The sequence below is a fragment of the Sinocyclocheilus grahami genome, unplaced genomic scaffold (assembly GCF_001515645.1).
Source record: "Sinocyclocheilus grahami isolate Dianchi unplaced genomic scaffold, SAMN03320097.WGS_v1.1 scaffold259.1, whole genome shotgun sequence".
Taxonomy (NCBI): domain Eukaryota; kingdom Metazoa; phylum Chordata; class Actinopteri; order Cypriniformes; family Cyprinidae; genus Sinocyclocheilus; species Sinocyclocheilus grahami.
The window spans coordinates 1,541,135-1,555,098 of NW_015505438.1; the positions used below are offsets into that span (position 1 = coordinate 1,541,135).

Consider the following 13,964-nt stretch of genomic DNA (forward strand, 5'->3'; position numbering starts at 1 on the left):
AGAGCTCAGAGACAGGATTGTATCGAGACACAGATCTTGGGAAGGCTACAAAATAATTTTATGGTTTCCAAGAGCACAGTGGCTTCCATAATTCTTAAATGGAAGAAGTTTGGCACAACCAGAGCTCTTACAAGAGCTGGTCACCCAGCCAAACTGAGCAATTGATGGAGAAGGGCTTTGGTTAGAGTGGTGACCAAGAACCTGATGGTCACTCTAGTTGAGCTCCATGATCACATATGCAGATGGGAGAAACCTACAGAAGGACAAACATCACTACAACACTCCACTGATCTGGGCTTTATGGCAGTGTGGCCAAACTCAATCCTCTCCTCAGTGAAGATGCATGAAAACACACTTGGAATTTGCAAAACAACACCTAAATGACCCTCAGACTCTGAGAAACTAGATTATCTGGTCTGATGAACCTCAATTCTAAGCATCATGTTTGAAGGAAACCAGCTCTGCTCATCACCTGCAGAGTATCATCCCAAAAGTAAAGTGTGCTGGTAGCAGCCTCATGCTGTGGAGCTGTTTTTCAGCGGCAGGGGCTGGGAGACTGGTCAGGGTTGAGGGAAAGCTGAATGGAGCAAAGTACAGAGATGTCCTCAATGAAAACCTGTTCCACAGCGCTCAGGATCTCAAACTGGGCCGAAGGTTCACCTTCCAACATGACAATGACCCTAAGCACACAGCCAAGGCAACCCAGGAGTGGCTTAGGGGGAACTTTGTGAATGTCCTAGAGTGGCCCAGCCAGAGCCCTGACTTTAACCCTATCGAACATCTCCGGAGAGACCTGAAAATGGCTGTCCACCAACGGTCCCCATCCAACCTGACCAAGCTTAAGAGGTTTTTGCAAAGAATAATGGCAGAAAATCCCCCAATCCAGGTGTGCAAAGCTTGTTGCGTCATACCCAAAAAGACTCGAGGCTGTAATTGCTGCCAAAGGTACTTCAACTAAGTACTGAGTAAAGGGTCTGAATAATTAGGTAAATGTGATATTTCAGTTTTTTTATTTTTATAAATTTACAGAATTATTTTAATTTTCACTTTGTCATTATGAGGTATGGAGTGTAGATTGAGGAAAAACATTTATTTAAACAATTGAAGTATCAGGCTGCAACATAACAAAATTGAAAAAGTGAAGGGGGTCTGAATACTTTCTGAATGCACTATATACACTGAAAAAAATTATAAACGCAACACTTGTTTTTACCCCCATTTTTCATGAGCTGGATCGAGTGGCCCATGGTGGCGGCGGGGTTATGGTATGGGCAGGTGTATGTTGTGGACAACGAGCACAGGTGCATTTTATTGATGGCATTTTGAATGCACAGAGATACCGTGACGAGATCCTGAGGCCCATTGTTGTGCCATTCATGTTGCAGCATGATAATGCATGGCCCCATGTTGCAAGGATCTGTACACAATTCCTGGAAGCTGAAAACATCCCAGTTCTTGCATGGCCAACATACTCACCGGACATGTCACCCATTGAGCATGTTTGGGATGCTCTGGATTGGCGTATACGACAGCGTGTTCCAGTTCCTGCCAATATCCAGCAACTTCGCACAGCCATTGAAGAGGAGTGGACCAACATTCCACAGGCCACAATCAACAACCTGATCAACTCTATGCGACGGAGAGGTGTTGCACTGCGTGAGGCACATGGTGGTCACACCAGATACTGACTGGTTTTCACACCTGTGAGGTGGATGGATTATCTCGGCAAAGGAGAAGTGCTCACTAACACAGATTTAGACAGATTTGTGAACAATATTTGAGAGAAATAGGCCTTTTGTGTACATCGAAAAAGTCTTCGATCTTTCAGTTCAGCTCATGAAAAATGGGAGCAAAAATAAAAGTGTTGCATTTATAATTGTTCTGTGTGTGTGTGTGTGTGTATATGTATATATAAAATGTCAATGCACTGAATAAAACATCAGCCCAAGTGTTATTTATTTTAAATAACGATAGCAGAAATTCACTTTTCAAGCAAAAGAAGTTTATTAGGTTGTTTAAATGATAATGATTTATTGTTAAAAATAATGACGGAAAAAGTATTTGGTTGCTGCTATTTGGACTTTTTCAAGAATAGAACAGTTGGTTAAAAGACATTGCAAAAATGGCTCAGAAAAATGTTAAGTTAGTTTGGAGGAAGTCTCTGGTATCATTTGTTTGATGTTTAAATGTTTTATTTAATGCATTGAAATTCAAAGGTTTCCCAAATATATAATGCTAAGAAGACTATGCTTTTTGTGTTGCATAGTGAACCACTGTACTGCTGCCAGGGCAAAAACCTGCTCAGAATGCATCCGGATTGACACAGGATGTGCTTACTGCCCCGATGAGGTGAAACTCCCTGATCCTTATGCTGAAGAATGAAGTGATGTTATATATGTTTTTAACATGTTTCCATAACTAGTCTCTATGACGTGTTGATCCAGAGATCAGGTCTGTAGAAGAGTATTAACTCATTTATGAATGAATGAATGGATGCATTTATATAGCGCTTTATGGTGTATTGTACACCCAAAGCGCTTTACAATCTCTCCTCAACCACCACCAGTGTAGATTTACAAATCTAAACCAATACAATCTGATTAGAAATGTCCAACCTTCATTTAAACAACAATTTCATTATTAAATTATGACACAACAGTCTTATTAAACAGTGATTTGAGCTGTTCTTCTCTTTTTTTTGTCTTTACTGTCACTTTTGAGCAATTTAATGTGTCATTGCTAAATAAAAGTATTAATTAGAAAAAAAGAAAAATCTTAATGAACTTTCGACAAGTACTGTATTTTATTTTACGGCCCCCACCGTAAGTGACACTTATGGCCAGGCCCGGATTTATTTATTTTATTTAAATGTTTTCCCATAAATGTTTTGCTGGGGTTAGGGCAATTGGAATAAACAAATAAATTAATTATTTAATAAATTACGGTGATGTTTTTGAATTCTTAAAATGCATTTAACAATATTAATATTCTAATTATATTGCAGGCTCTTAATTATTAAATTCATATTTTTCTGCAATTAAAGTTAGAACTATTAAATTCTCCTTTGTAGTTGCCCTAATGAAAAGCTAATTCTTGAATCCAGAGTCAACAATAGTATTAGAAACCTTTATAAAAGTGACTTATTGCCTTTATTTGACCCAATATTTGATAGGCAATAAGTAGTCTATAACAATTTTCGTGACATTAATAATAAATATCATTAATGCCATATTTCTACAGTGTCAGTAACTGCATGTTAAATAGCCTAGGTGTGGTGCTGTGCGGATTAAATTGGTTAATGTACCTTCACCACAGAGACTTTACTGTTGGCATATAAGTGTTGTGTGTCGAAATTCAAATGGGCAAGCGCTGCTTATTATCACTTCAATAGAGCTACAGTCGTTGTCAGCGCTGCACGGGCGTGAGACACCGGTCCGGTATGGTCCTGCTGTTCTCTTGCGCTACGTGGTTTAATCAGGTAATTTAGTGCCGTTTCATCACTTGGCTTTCAGTGTTTGTTTCCCATGCGCTACAGTAAAGCCGAGGTGATTAAAAGATACTCGCAACTCTAGTGTAAACGAGTACAAAGACATTTTTATCACTCATCTTTTGGACTGAAATAGCACAGACACTAATATGTGGGGGTGTGGTGGGATTTCGGCAGTCGGCACACCGGGAAAAGCTCGGGTGCTCCCGATGGCCGATGAATTCAAGGTCTACTTTCCCTTTCCTCCACAGCCAATCATGTAGGGCCCCCTCAATCCGCGGGCCCTGGGGCTTCAACCCCGCCTAGCCCTTATGTTATTCCGGCCCTGCCTATGGTGTTCGGTTATTTGTATGTTCATAAAATCTATTGTAGCTCTCTGTATGACCACAGCTGTGTCATTGCTTTTATTTTTATCTGTTATTTCTCATCAGCTCTTCGAGTATGAGCGTTGTGACCTGAGGGAAAACTTACAGGCCCGTAAATGTAGTAGTCGGATGGTAACAATTGAGAGCAGTAGGAAAATTGAAGAGGTTTGTTTTTTCAGAATCTGTCCCTCACTTTAGTTACTTGTCCATGTCGTGGAGTCATGTGTGTTTATGCATTCATGTGCCTTTTTGTTATCTTTTTTTCAGAATGTGCAAATCGATAAGTCACTGAAGTACTCTCAGGTGGCCCCTCAGCTAATGAGCATGACGCTTCTCCCCGGGGAGGAGAAGGAGGTGGAGATGGAGGTGTTTGAACCAGCCCGTGGCCCTCTGGACCTCTACATCCTCATGGACTTCTCCAACTCTATGTCTGATGATCTGGACAACCTGAAGAGGATGGGAGACCAGCTGGGTGAGCAAGCGAGGAGGGTGGTGTAGCATAGTGGTTAGATCTGGGCTGGTAACCATTGTAATTTGGGCTGGGTGAAATATGATGATTTGCTGTGTAAAATTAAGCACCATTGTAAATTTTTCAATAAACTACAGTAGAAAAACATGGTGTTAGAGTTGGTAATTTTAGATCTGACTCAGTTTAAACTGGAACTCTGATTCAACAGTTCGTTCTCGTCTCAACATGTATGTGTGTGCGTGTATATATCCAATATAAAATAAAAATTGTTATACCAAAAGGCTAAACATTTTTTTAGCTATATCGCCCTGCCTAGTTCAAACATTGCAAGGGGTGATGCAACCATCATAATTGACAAGTGTCTGCTAAATGAATAATGAAAAATGAAGACCTTAAAGGGGTCCTATTATGCTCTTTTACAAAGTCTTGATTTTGTTTTGGGGGTGTACTAGAACAGGCTCTCATACTAGGTTGTTCGAAAAACACATTATTTTTCACATATTTTACATTATTACAACACTTCTCTCCCCAGTCTGGCATGAACGGCTCGAATAGTTCCTGTATCAAATGAAGGCCGGCCTTCTGAAATACAAAATGTGCTGTGATTGGTTAGCTGGGCCAGTGTGTGTTGTGATTGGCAGCACTCGGCGCCTGGTCGGGAAATGTCACGCCCCTTACCATAGCCGCCTGCCAGCTTCAGTGTAAATATGGCATCAGTATCAAATCAATTTGAGCGCGATTTAAACCCGGATGATTGTAAGCACTCTTAAGTTCATCTGCCTTGGGAAAGCTAGCGTGTCTCTGACATAGTGATAACACTCGTTGCCTTCTCTAGTGCTGCTCAACCAGGTCTCATCCCATTCGTCGATATTTGTGATATCATAAATCCCGGAAAATATGCTTTGTAGTCCAAACAAGTCGTTTGTTGTAGTTTTTGAAAAGTGATTTCTGTTAAATAAAATATCTCCTTTTGAAATGGACTTTGCAGATCTTTTTTTATGTCAAACAGCAACATTACAGACTAACTAAAGTTGAAAAAGTGAGAAAGCATAATAGGACCCCTTTAATAATTGTTAGAATTGTTTATGTATTGCTACGCTGCAACAGAGAGCTGAGTTCTAGTTATTTTTACATTGGCTGTTGTGTCACGTCTCACTGTTTTTCATCTTGAGCCATAAGTGTTGCATTATTTAGATGGTGGGTCAAGTTAACTTCAACTTTTAAATACGTATTTCGAGTCTCTCTCCGAATCTATTGCGCATTGTCTTGCTGTTTTTGAATGCAATTTCTAAAATTATACCCCTTGGGCAAGCTAGGGTTGGGTACCAAACTCATGAGTACAAAATTGTTTGTTTTGCAACATTTTAATATTCATTCATTGTCTGGTTTCACCTCATGCAGCTCAGGTTGTTGGCAAACTCTCTGACGATTACACCATCGGATTTGGCAAATTTGTAGACAAAGTCACCGAGCCTCAGACAGACATGAGGCCGTCCAAGTAAGAATAATACAGCATTACAGCACCACGCAGTTTGACTTTGTCTGCACATGCTCCTTATATATGTGTTTCCTCTTACAGATTAGCAGTGCCGTGGGCCAACAGTGACCCTCCGTTTTCATTCCGTAACGTCATCAGTCTCACCAACAACATAAACACCTTTAGACAGAAGCTCCAGCGAGAGCGCATATCTGGCAACCTGGATGCCCCCGAAGGGGGTTTTGATGCCATCTTACAGACTGCTGTGTGCCAGGTCTTGAGAGTCTATTTTTAAGAAGTTAATTCGGTAGACAGAAGTGAAAAATGCTTGGCATTTACAGTACTGTAATAATAACTTACTTCTTACTGCTACAGTATAACTTGTTTCCCATTTTCACAGGAACAAATTGGCTGGAGGAAACAAAGCACCCACTTGCTGGTCTTCTCCACCGAATCGGCATTCCATTATGAGGCAGACGGTGCCAATGTGCTTGCGGGCATCTTGGATCGTAACGATGAGCAATGCCACCTGACTCCAGATGGAAATTACACACATGATATTCGACAAGACTACCCATCTATACCTACCCTAGTGCGACTTCTGGTGAAACATAACATCATTCCAATCTTCGCAGTTACTAACCACTCCTACTCTTACTATGAGGTTTGTATGCCTTTAAAAAGTATTTTAATTGTCTCATTTAAAAGTTCTCAGAGACCACAATATGAATAAACATTATATTGAAAACTGGATATAAACTTCCTTGTGACACACATTATGGTTTCCTTTGTGTGTAGAAACTTTCTGAATACTTCCCTATTGCTGAGCTGGGACAGTTGCAAGAAGATTCCTCTAACATCTTAAACATTTTAGATAAAGCTTTTCAGGTAAATTAATTTTCATACCAAATACATTGCTGAGATTTTTTTTTTCTTTTTTTTTTCAAAATGGATGTAACTCTTTTTTTGAACCATCATTTTTTGAACAGAATATTCGCTCCAAGATCAGTATCCGTGCAGAAGACAGACCAAAAGCAGTGGAAGCCAAGATACTCTCTCAGTCCGGCACGTTTTCTGAAACTGGCTATTTCAAAATCAATCCAGGTGAAACTGTGAGTGCCTTTGACTTCTTTTTAATAGACAACTTCAAATGTTGTCTCTCACGCACTTGCCATTTTTTCAGAAGGAAGGAAAAACTAATAACTTAATATGATTTAAAAAGTAATTTTTTACGAACATTTTTAATTGATTCTTTTTTTTATATATATATGTATTTCTTTAATTATTATTTTTTTATTTATTGAAATATTTGATGTAATTTATTACTTATCCGACAGAAAACAAAATGCATGCTGGTTTTCACACTAGCTGCATGCACTGCAATTTTATAAAATCAATTTTATGCTTTAAAATTTAAAAACCTGATTCAAGTTTTCTCTCTGTGAAGGGTAAATTTAGAGTCCGTCTGAAGGCTCTTAATCAGGTGGGAGAGCAGCATGTGTGTAATGCCAACCAGGCTGACCGGGCAGGAACCTTAAGAGTCAAACCAACCACCTTTAGCTCTGCCTTCAGAATCAATGCTGAAGTGCTCTGTCAAACATGTGACTGCGAAAAGGTGAGGCCTGCAACATCTTCATAACCCTTCTCCTGTTCTGCGTGTTCATTTAAAATCTTACACTTCTGTTTCTACTTTAACATCAGACCCCAGTTAAAAATGCAGTGCGCTGTAACAGCCATGGAGATCTTGTCTGTGGGAAATGCCAGTGTTATGATGGATGGTAGTATTCATTTTTGTGTCTTTTGACATCTTTGGTTTGTGCCGATTATATTGCAGTCCATAACCCCGCTTCTTTTCTATGCACCGCCTCTCATAGGCTAGGACCTTTCTGTAACTGTTCAGCAGGGTCCTCCACAGACTCTGCCATGTGCATCGAACCTGGCAAGACCAAGCCTTGCTCGGGCAGAGGAGACTGCATGTGTGGGACCTGTGTGTGCTATAACCCAAACCAGTTTGAAGGTCCCTTCTGCCAGTTTGACAAATCTCAGTGCCAGAGATTTGGTGGATTTCTCTGTAATGGTTAGTGAAAAGATTTTTCGATTTTAATATATCCCGAATTTAGTTGGAAAGATGAAAGAAAGACAGGCAATACAGTCATTTGATAATGTTGTATTAGTTGCAGACATGCTTTGATGTGTTGTCGTAGTTAAGTTTCCAGATTTCTGACATTTTATCTTTGCAACAACAGAACGTGGAAGCTGCAGTATGGGCAGATGTGTTTGTACACCGGGATGGACTGGAGATGCCTGTGAATGTCCCATCAGCAACGGATCATGTCTTGACAGCAAAGGGGTAATGTTCACAAAAATATAAATTCACTATGCAAGCACACTATTGTTCAAAAATGTAGGGTCAGTAAGACGTTTTTTTTAGAGAAAGTAATACTTTTATTAATCATGGATGCATTAAATTGAAATGACTGAAGTAATGGCTGCTGAAAATTCAGCTTTGGCATTACAGAAATAAATTGCATTTAAAAAATATATTGAAATAGAAAACAGTTATTTTAAATTGTAGTAATATTTCACAATATTACAGTTTTACAATTTTTTTTATTAAATAAATGCAGCCTTGGAGAGAATAAGCGACTTCTTTAAAAAAATTAAAACTCTTATTGACTTTAAACTGTATGGTCACCTAAACTATATTCCCAAGTCTATGGTATGTCAATATTCACATTTATTTTTAAAAATTACATATTTTGGGCTTATGTATTTGGGCTTTATTTTGCTATAATGACCCACTGACTGCACAAAAATGTAAAATCAAAACAAATATAAAAAGGGCACAACAGTCTATATATAATGTATTATATGAATATTTATTATTATATTATTTAATTTAAGTAGTTGGTGTCATTTGCTGGTAGTTAAAATTCATTAACTACGTCAACACTGAAACTGATGTTTTTCCATTGAATTTTAAATTATTTGATATCAGTGCTCACAATATGTTTTCTCTAAATCATAGCATAGTTGAGGCAAACCCGTCTGTCACAGAACTGTTGACAGTCTAAGAGACCCATTTCACTCATAACTCAATTTTGAAATGTGTCTAGGTAAAACATAGTTCTGTGTATAATAAAAGTGTTCTTTTGTAGGGCATCTGTAATGGTCGTGGTGTGTGTAAATGCGGTCGTTGTGAGTGTGAACACTCCGGACTTCCACTGAGCCCCACTTGTGAAGCAAACTTCCAGGTACGACTGTGATGTGTGTGTGTGTGTGTGTGTGTGTCCGTTTGTCTGTATTCCCTGTTAATTAGTTATATACTTATACCAACTCCAACCGTCTTTCCTAATGCAGCAACAATTGGGCATGTGTGAAGCCAAAAGGAGCTGCGTTCAGTGCCAGGCCTGGAACACCGGTGAGAGAAAAGGACGGAAATGTGATGAATGTTTCTTTAAAATCATCATGGTGGAAGAGCTCGAAGAAGGTACGGCATCACATCTTAGTTTTATATTAAAAGACATAGCTATACTCATGGATTTGTTTATGGATGGATGAAACAATGATGAATTGATTTACTTACTGTGTCCACAGATAAAAACGTAATAGAGACGTGCAGTTTCCGTGACGAAGATGACGACTGCACATACCACTACACTGTGAATTATCCATTAAACATCACAGACAAAGAACACCACGTCCTAGTAAAGAAAAAGAAAGGTGAGATATTCACAAATATTAATTGTACTTTTTTTATGATAAAAAATTAAATGATTTATACATCATTTGGGTGGACCTATAAGTTCATTTAAGATAATTTGTCATATACATATGTATTATTTCATACGAAATATAGCTCTTGAACAAGAGTGTGGTGAGAAATGCACGTCAGGGTTAAACTAACCGATTGTTTCTCTGTTTATCAGACTGTCCACCTGCAGGTTTCCTGTGGTTGATTCCTCTCATTATGTTTCTGATGTTATTGCTTGGTTTGCTTTTGCTCTGCTGCTGGAAATACTGCGCCTGTTGCAAGGTAGATATACACATATACTTTTTATTTTATTTTATTTTCAGCGTGTCAGAAAGTCCTGAAAAGGAAGTTTTGTCAAATTTAGTAAACTAAAGCTAACAAAAGTAAGGAAAAGATAAGAAAGAAAAATGAGAAATGGAAAAAAACACCCAAATTTAATACACAAACACCTTCCCATAACCAGGCATGACATCAGGAGTTTCCAGTGTCAAGTTATTTTCTGTTGTCAGTGAAACTCAAAATACTGCACAAAGAACAAAAATACAGTCAGTCCGAACATGTTTGTGTATTATACAGCTAAGTGGAACAGAACTGTCTAGATTTTATTGGAGGCGATTATATATGATTAAAAAAAGTAAGATGTCTTGTTGCTTGTCTCGTTATATACATACACATCCAATATGTTCTAAATGGCTTTGATTCTGTTGTGTTGGACAGCATTTTTGCTTTCTTTGAAACCACAAGTTACTTGCTGCTTAACTTGTTGTGTGCGACTGGTTAAGATGTGGTTTAGCAATGTTAAATCTCAGCTGATTAATGTTTGCTCTCTGTCCCCAACAGGCATGTCTTGCTCTTCTCCCATGCTGTGGCAGAGGTAATCATCTTTCATTCTGTTACACTTCAGTTACACTATACAGAGTTCAGCAGAAACAGGTTTACTGTTTTGTTTTTAATGTGTTTGTGATTGGCAGGTCGTATGGTGGGATTCAAAGAAGATCACTACATGCTACGCCAGTCTTTGTTGACCTCCGATCATTTGGACACCCCAATGGTGCGCACCGGCCCGCCGAAAAGCACAGACATTGTGCGCTGGAAAGTGACAGACAATGTTCATCGAGGACTAAACCACCCACAGAACCAAATCAAACCCAACCCCAAAGAGACCAGTGAGTCTAGACTGAGATTCAACTAGTTGTCTAGTCATCTAGTGTGAACAGGGTTCAGTATTAAAGTAACCGTTCACCCCAAAATCTCCAAACCTGTGACCTTTTTATCTATTGTTCCACAATAGAAAGAAAATGTTTTGAAAAATATTTCTGTACAAGTCAACGGGGGCTCCAAAAAATCCACAGATGAAAGAAAGTATTATAGGTTTGGAACGACATGAGGAAAGTAAATGATGGCAGAATTGTAATTTTTGGGTGAATGATCCCTTTAAATTTTTTGGTAACATGTCTTTTTTTTATCACATGGGCATTTTTTTCATGCTTGCTTAGCTTGTATTCATATTCATTCTCTCTGTATTTTTCTTTGTAGTTCAGTACCCTGTCTCTCTTCGTCTGAACCGGCAATATTCAGAAACTCTTTCCAACCCTGAGGCTCGAGACACAGACATGCTCAGGCGAGAAGTAGAGGACAACGTAAGTGCTTATAAATGCGTGATGCACCCCCCCACCCCACCCCACCCAATAAGAAACAACTTCTCCCACATGAACCGTCATGCCTGACTGCTAATGTCTCTTTGTTTTATCATAAACAGCTCAATGACGTGTTCCTGCAGATCCCTGGCTCACAGAGAGTGCAAAAGACTCGATTCAGGTGAGAAGTAGCTCTCAATGACTCATTAAAATTGGCTTGGCTGTGCCTTGTGGGCAATTTTTTCTAAAGTATTGGATGAGTCTCAGATTTTGTGTCTGAATGTACTGTTTTACTCTTTTTCTACTCCCTCAGGACACAAAGAAATTCTGGAAAGAGGTACAGTAGCTACAACTGAGCTAGCATTGATGAAATACTGTATGTCACTTTAAGTCTGAGTTTATTGATTAGGGTAAATCTCACAAAACTTTTTATTATTAGAATACTAAAATGATTTCTGAAGGATCATGTGACATTGAAGACTGGAACAATGGATGCTGAAAATTCAGCTTCACCATCCCAAGAATAAATTACATTTTAAAATGTATTAAAATGCTATTATTTTAAAATGTAATAATATTTAGCAATGTGTTTTATCAAATAAATGGGGTGAAATATGAACTGGATATTTCTTTGTTAGATTTACTGATTTGTACAGGGACTACAAATCTGAAAATTTGAAGAGAAACAATAATAATTCTTATTTGCATTCACAGACAGAACAACACGATTGTAGACACGGTTTTATCTGCTCCTCGTGCCAGTTACCCAGATATTGTGAAACTGACAGATAAACAGGTTCAGGCTGGAAACTTCCGGGATCTGAAGTTAGTTCCAGGCTACTACACTGTAGCCTCAGACAGAGGTACAGACACCCTGCACAACCCATAGACTTTTAACTACATTTAGATTGCAGTCTGTTGCCTGTTGTAACGTTTTGGGGTTGTTATGTGAGTTTAATGGTTATGCGTCCATGTACTTGTCTGTCTTGTAGAAGCGGCAGGGGCTGTGGAGTTTCAGGAGGGTGTGGAGTCCGTGGATGTCCGGGTTCCCCTCTTTATCAAAGATGAGGATGATGAAAAGAAAGAGCTGCTTGTTCAAGCTGTTGACGTTCCAGTAGGAATTGCGAAGATCGGCAAAGATCATGTCAACATCACCGTGATTAAGGAACATGGTAATAATAAAAGACAAATCTGACAAAACTTGTTTACAGAGAATGTTTTCTCTTACCCCATTGGCATATTTTTTTCAGCCAAATTAGGATTATTCTTAAAAACAAGCATTTTCTGATATTGCAGTAAGTGGATATTAAGTGGCGAAATCTTAATTTTTTTTATTTTAATTTATTCTCATATAGCTAGGAGCATCTTCACCTTCCTGCAGCCGTCATACACCTACAGTCGTCAGGATGGTGTGGCGAACATCCCGATCAGTCGTGAGATCATAGAGGATGGACGGACTCAGGTCACATACTGCACCCGTGACCTCACTGCCAAAGACAAGAAGGTAAAATGTGCTTTACAAGTTCTGTATTTCTGTATTTACATTTGATTAAAGTGATTAGATTTTCTCTAATAAAATGAGACCACAACAGAGATGTAATGTGCCAAATAAGTGATATGGATATGCATATCATGCATATTTAAAGATATGAATATGCAGGGAAAAGACACCCTGAAGTCATTTTTATTTGTTTGATTGTATGCTTATTTTTCTCTTGTCTTCGTAGGACTATATCTCAGCTGATGGAGACTTGAGTTATGCACCAGGTGAAATGCAGAAGACAGTCCCAGTGAAACTCTTGGAGCTTGGGGAGGGAGATGGATTGCTGGAGGACAAACAGGTCAAACAGTTTGTAATGGATCTGAGTAACCCACGGCAAGGTGCTAAACTGGGCCGTTACCCACGCACCACCATCACCATCGCAGATAAACCAGGTATATATCAGCCTTACAGATTTAAAAGTATAATGTGTTGTTATTCCTTAACCTAAATTTGAAATGTCTCATATGTCCTCATAGAACCCAGTGTCGTGATGTTTAAGAAGAGCACTCAAACTTACAATACATCTGACCCGCTTTACTCCATCCCTGTGGTACGCACTCGAAACCAGGAGGGTCCGACCACTGTGTACTGGCGCACAAACAAAGCCTCACGCTTCGACCTCTCCAGTCCTCTCAAATTTGCTCCTGGCGAGACGGAAAAGAACGTTGTCATTGATCCTTGTTCGTATCCATCTCCCATCATACCTGAGACCTTCCAACTGGAACTGTTTGACCCAAGCAACAATGCAGTCATTGGAGAGAGGAAAACCTCAGTGGTGAATGTCATCGATGGTAGAGGTGAGAAAACAGGGGGTTTAGAGTCAGTTTTGGGGTTCATGTTTGCAACCAACTATAAATACAAAAATATTTATTGTATTTTACTTTATTTCATGTTTTATAGGAAAAACTGAACCCTCCATTAATCTGCAGATGTTGATTGTTACTTAAAATTTGCATTGTCATTTTAGGGGATGGGAAAATGGATTTCCAGAAAATGGAACATGTTAATAAGTCAGCCACATCTCCTGGAGGACGCCTCTACTCCCCAACCAACATCAAAGCTGTTGCTACCGGCCCTAAAAACATCCGTCTAAACTGGAACCCCAGTGCAAATGCCAATGGTTACAAGGTAGGTCACGTAACATAATATCTGATATAACATACTACAAAATTGCATTAGTTTTTGTATTATTTAGTGTGTATAGTCTGTTGTTTTTTTGTGTACCTCTGTAA

At 38.9% G+C, this 13,964-nt stretch overlaps 1 protein-coding gene across 1 annotated transcript in view; it reads left to right on the plus strand.

Moving 5' to 3' along the window:
- Positions 1-13,964, plus strand: part of LOC107599031 (integrin beta-4-like) — a 29,145-nt gene that overhangs the window by 3,231 nt on the left and 11,950 nt on the right. The window contains exons 3-29 of the mRNA XM_016290519.1: positions 2,267-2,349; positions 3,919-4,017; positions 4,120-4,324; positions 5,723-5,819; positions 5,901-6,072; positions 6,199-6,462; positions 6,597-6,686; positions 6,788-6,910; positions 7,246-7,413; positions 7,500-7,576; positions 7,673-7,875; positions 8,045-8,148; positions 8,957-9,052; positions 9,159-9,288; positions 9,396-9,521; positions 9,728-9,834; positions 10,393-10,426; positions 10,524-10,718; positions 11,089-11,192; positions 11,312-11,370; positions 11,503-11,526; positions 11,904-12,052; positions 12,182-12,361; positions 12,545-12,693; positions 12,917-13,124; positions 13,209-13,529; positions 13,700-13,860. Coding sequence (XP_016146005.1) covers positions 2,267-2,349; positions 3,919-4,017; positions 4,120-4,324; positions 5,723-5,819; positions 5,901-6,072; positions 6,199-6,462; positions 6,597-6,686; positions 6,788-6,910; positions 7,246-7,413; positions 7,500-7,576; positions 7,673-7,875; positions 8,045-8,148; positions 8,957-9,052; positions 9,159-9,288; positions 9,396-9,521; positions 9,728-9,834; positions 10,393-10,426; positions 10,524-10,718; positions 11,089-11,192; positions 11,312-11,370; positions 11,503-11,526; positions 11,904-12,052; positions 12,182-12,361; positions 12,545-12,693; positions 12,917-13,124; positions 13,209-13,529; positions 13,700-13,860 — 3,728 coding nt within the window. The remainder of the gene's footprint in view (positions 1-2,266; positions 2,350-3,918; positions 4,018-4,119; positions 4,325-5,722; positions 5,820-5,900; positions 6,073-6,198; positions 6,463-6,596; positions 6,687-6,787; positions 6,911-7,245; positions 7,414-7,499; positions 7,577-7,672; positions 7,876-8,044; positions 8,149-8,956; positions 9,053-9,158; positions 9,289-9,395; positions 9,522-9,727; positions 9,835-10,392; positions 10,427-10,523; positions 10,719-11,088; positions 11,193-11,311; positions 11,371-11,502; positions 11,527-11,903; positions 12,053-12,181; positions 12,362-12,544; positions 12,694-12,916; positions 13,125-13,208; positions 13,530-13,699; positions 13,861-13,964) is intronic.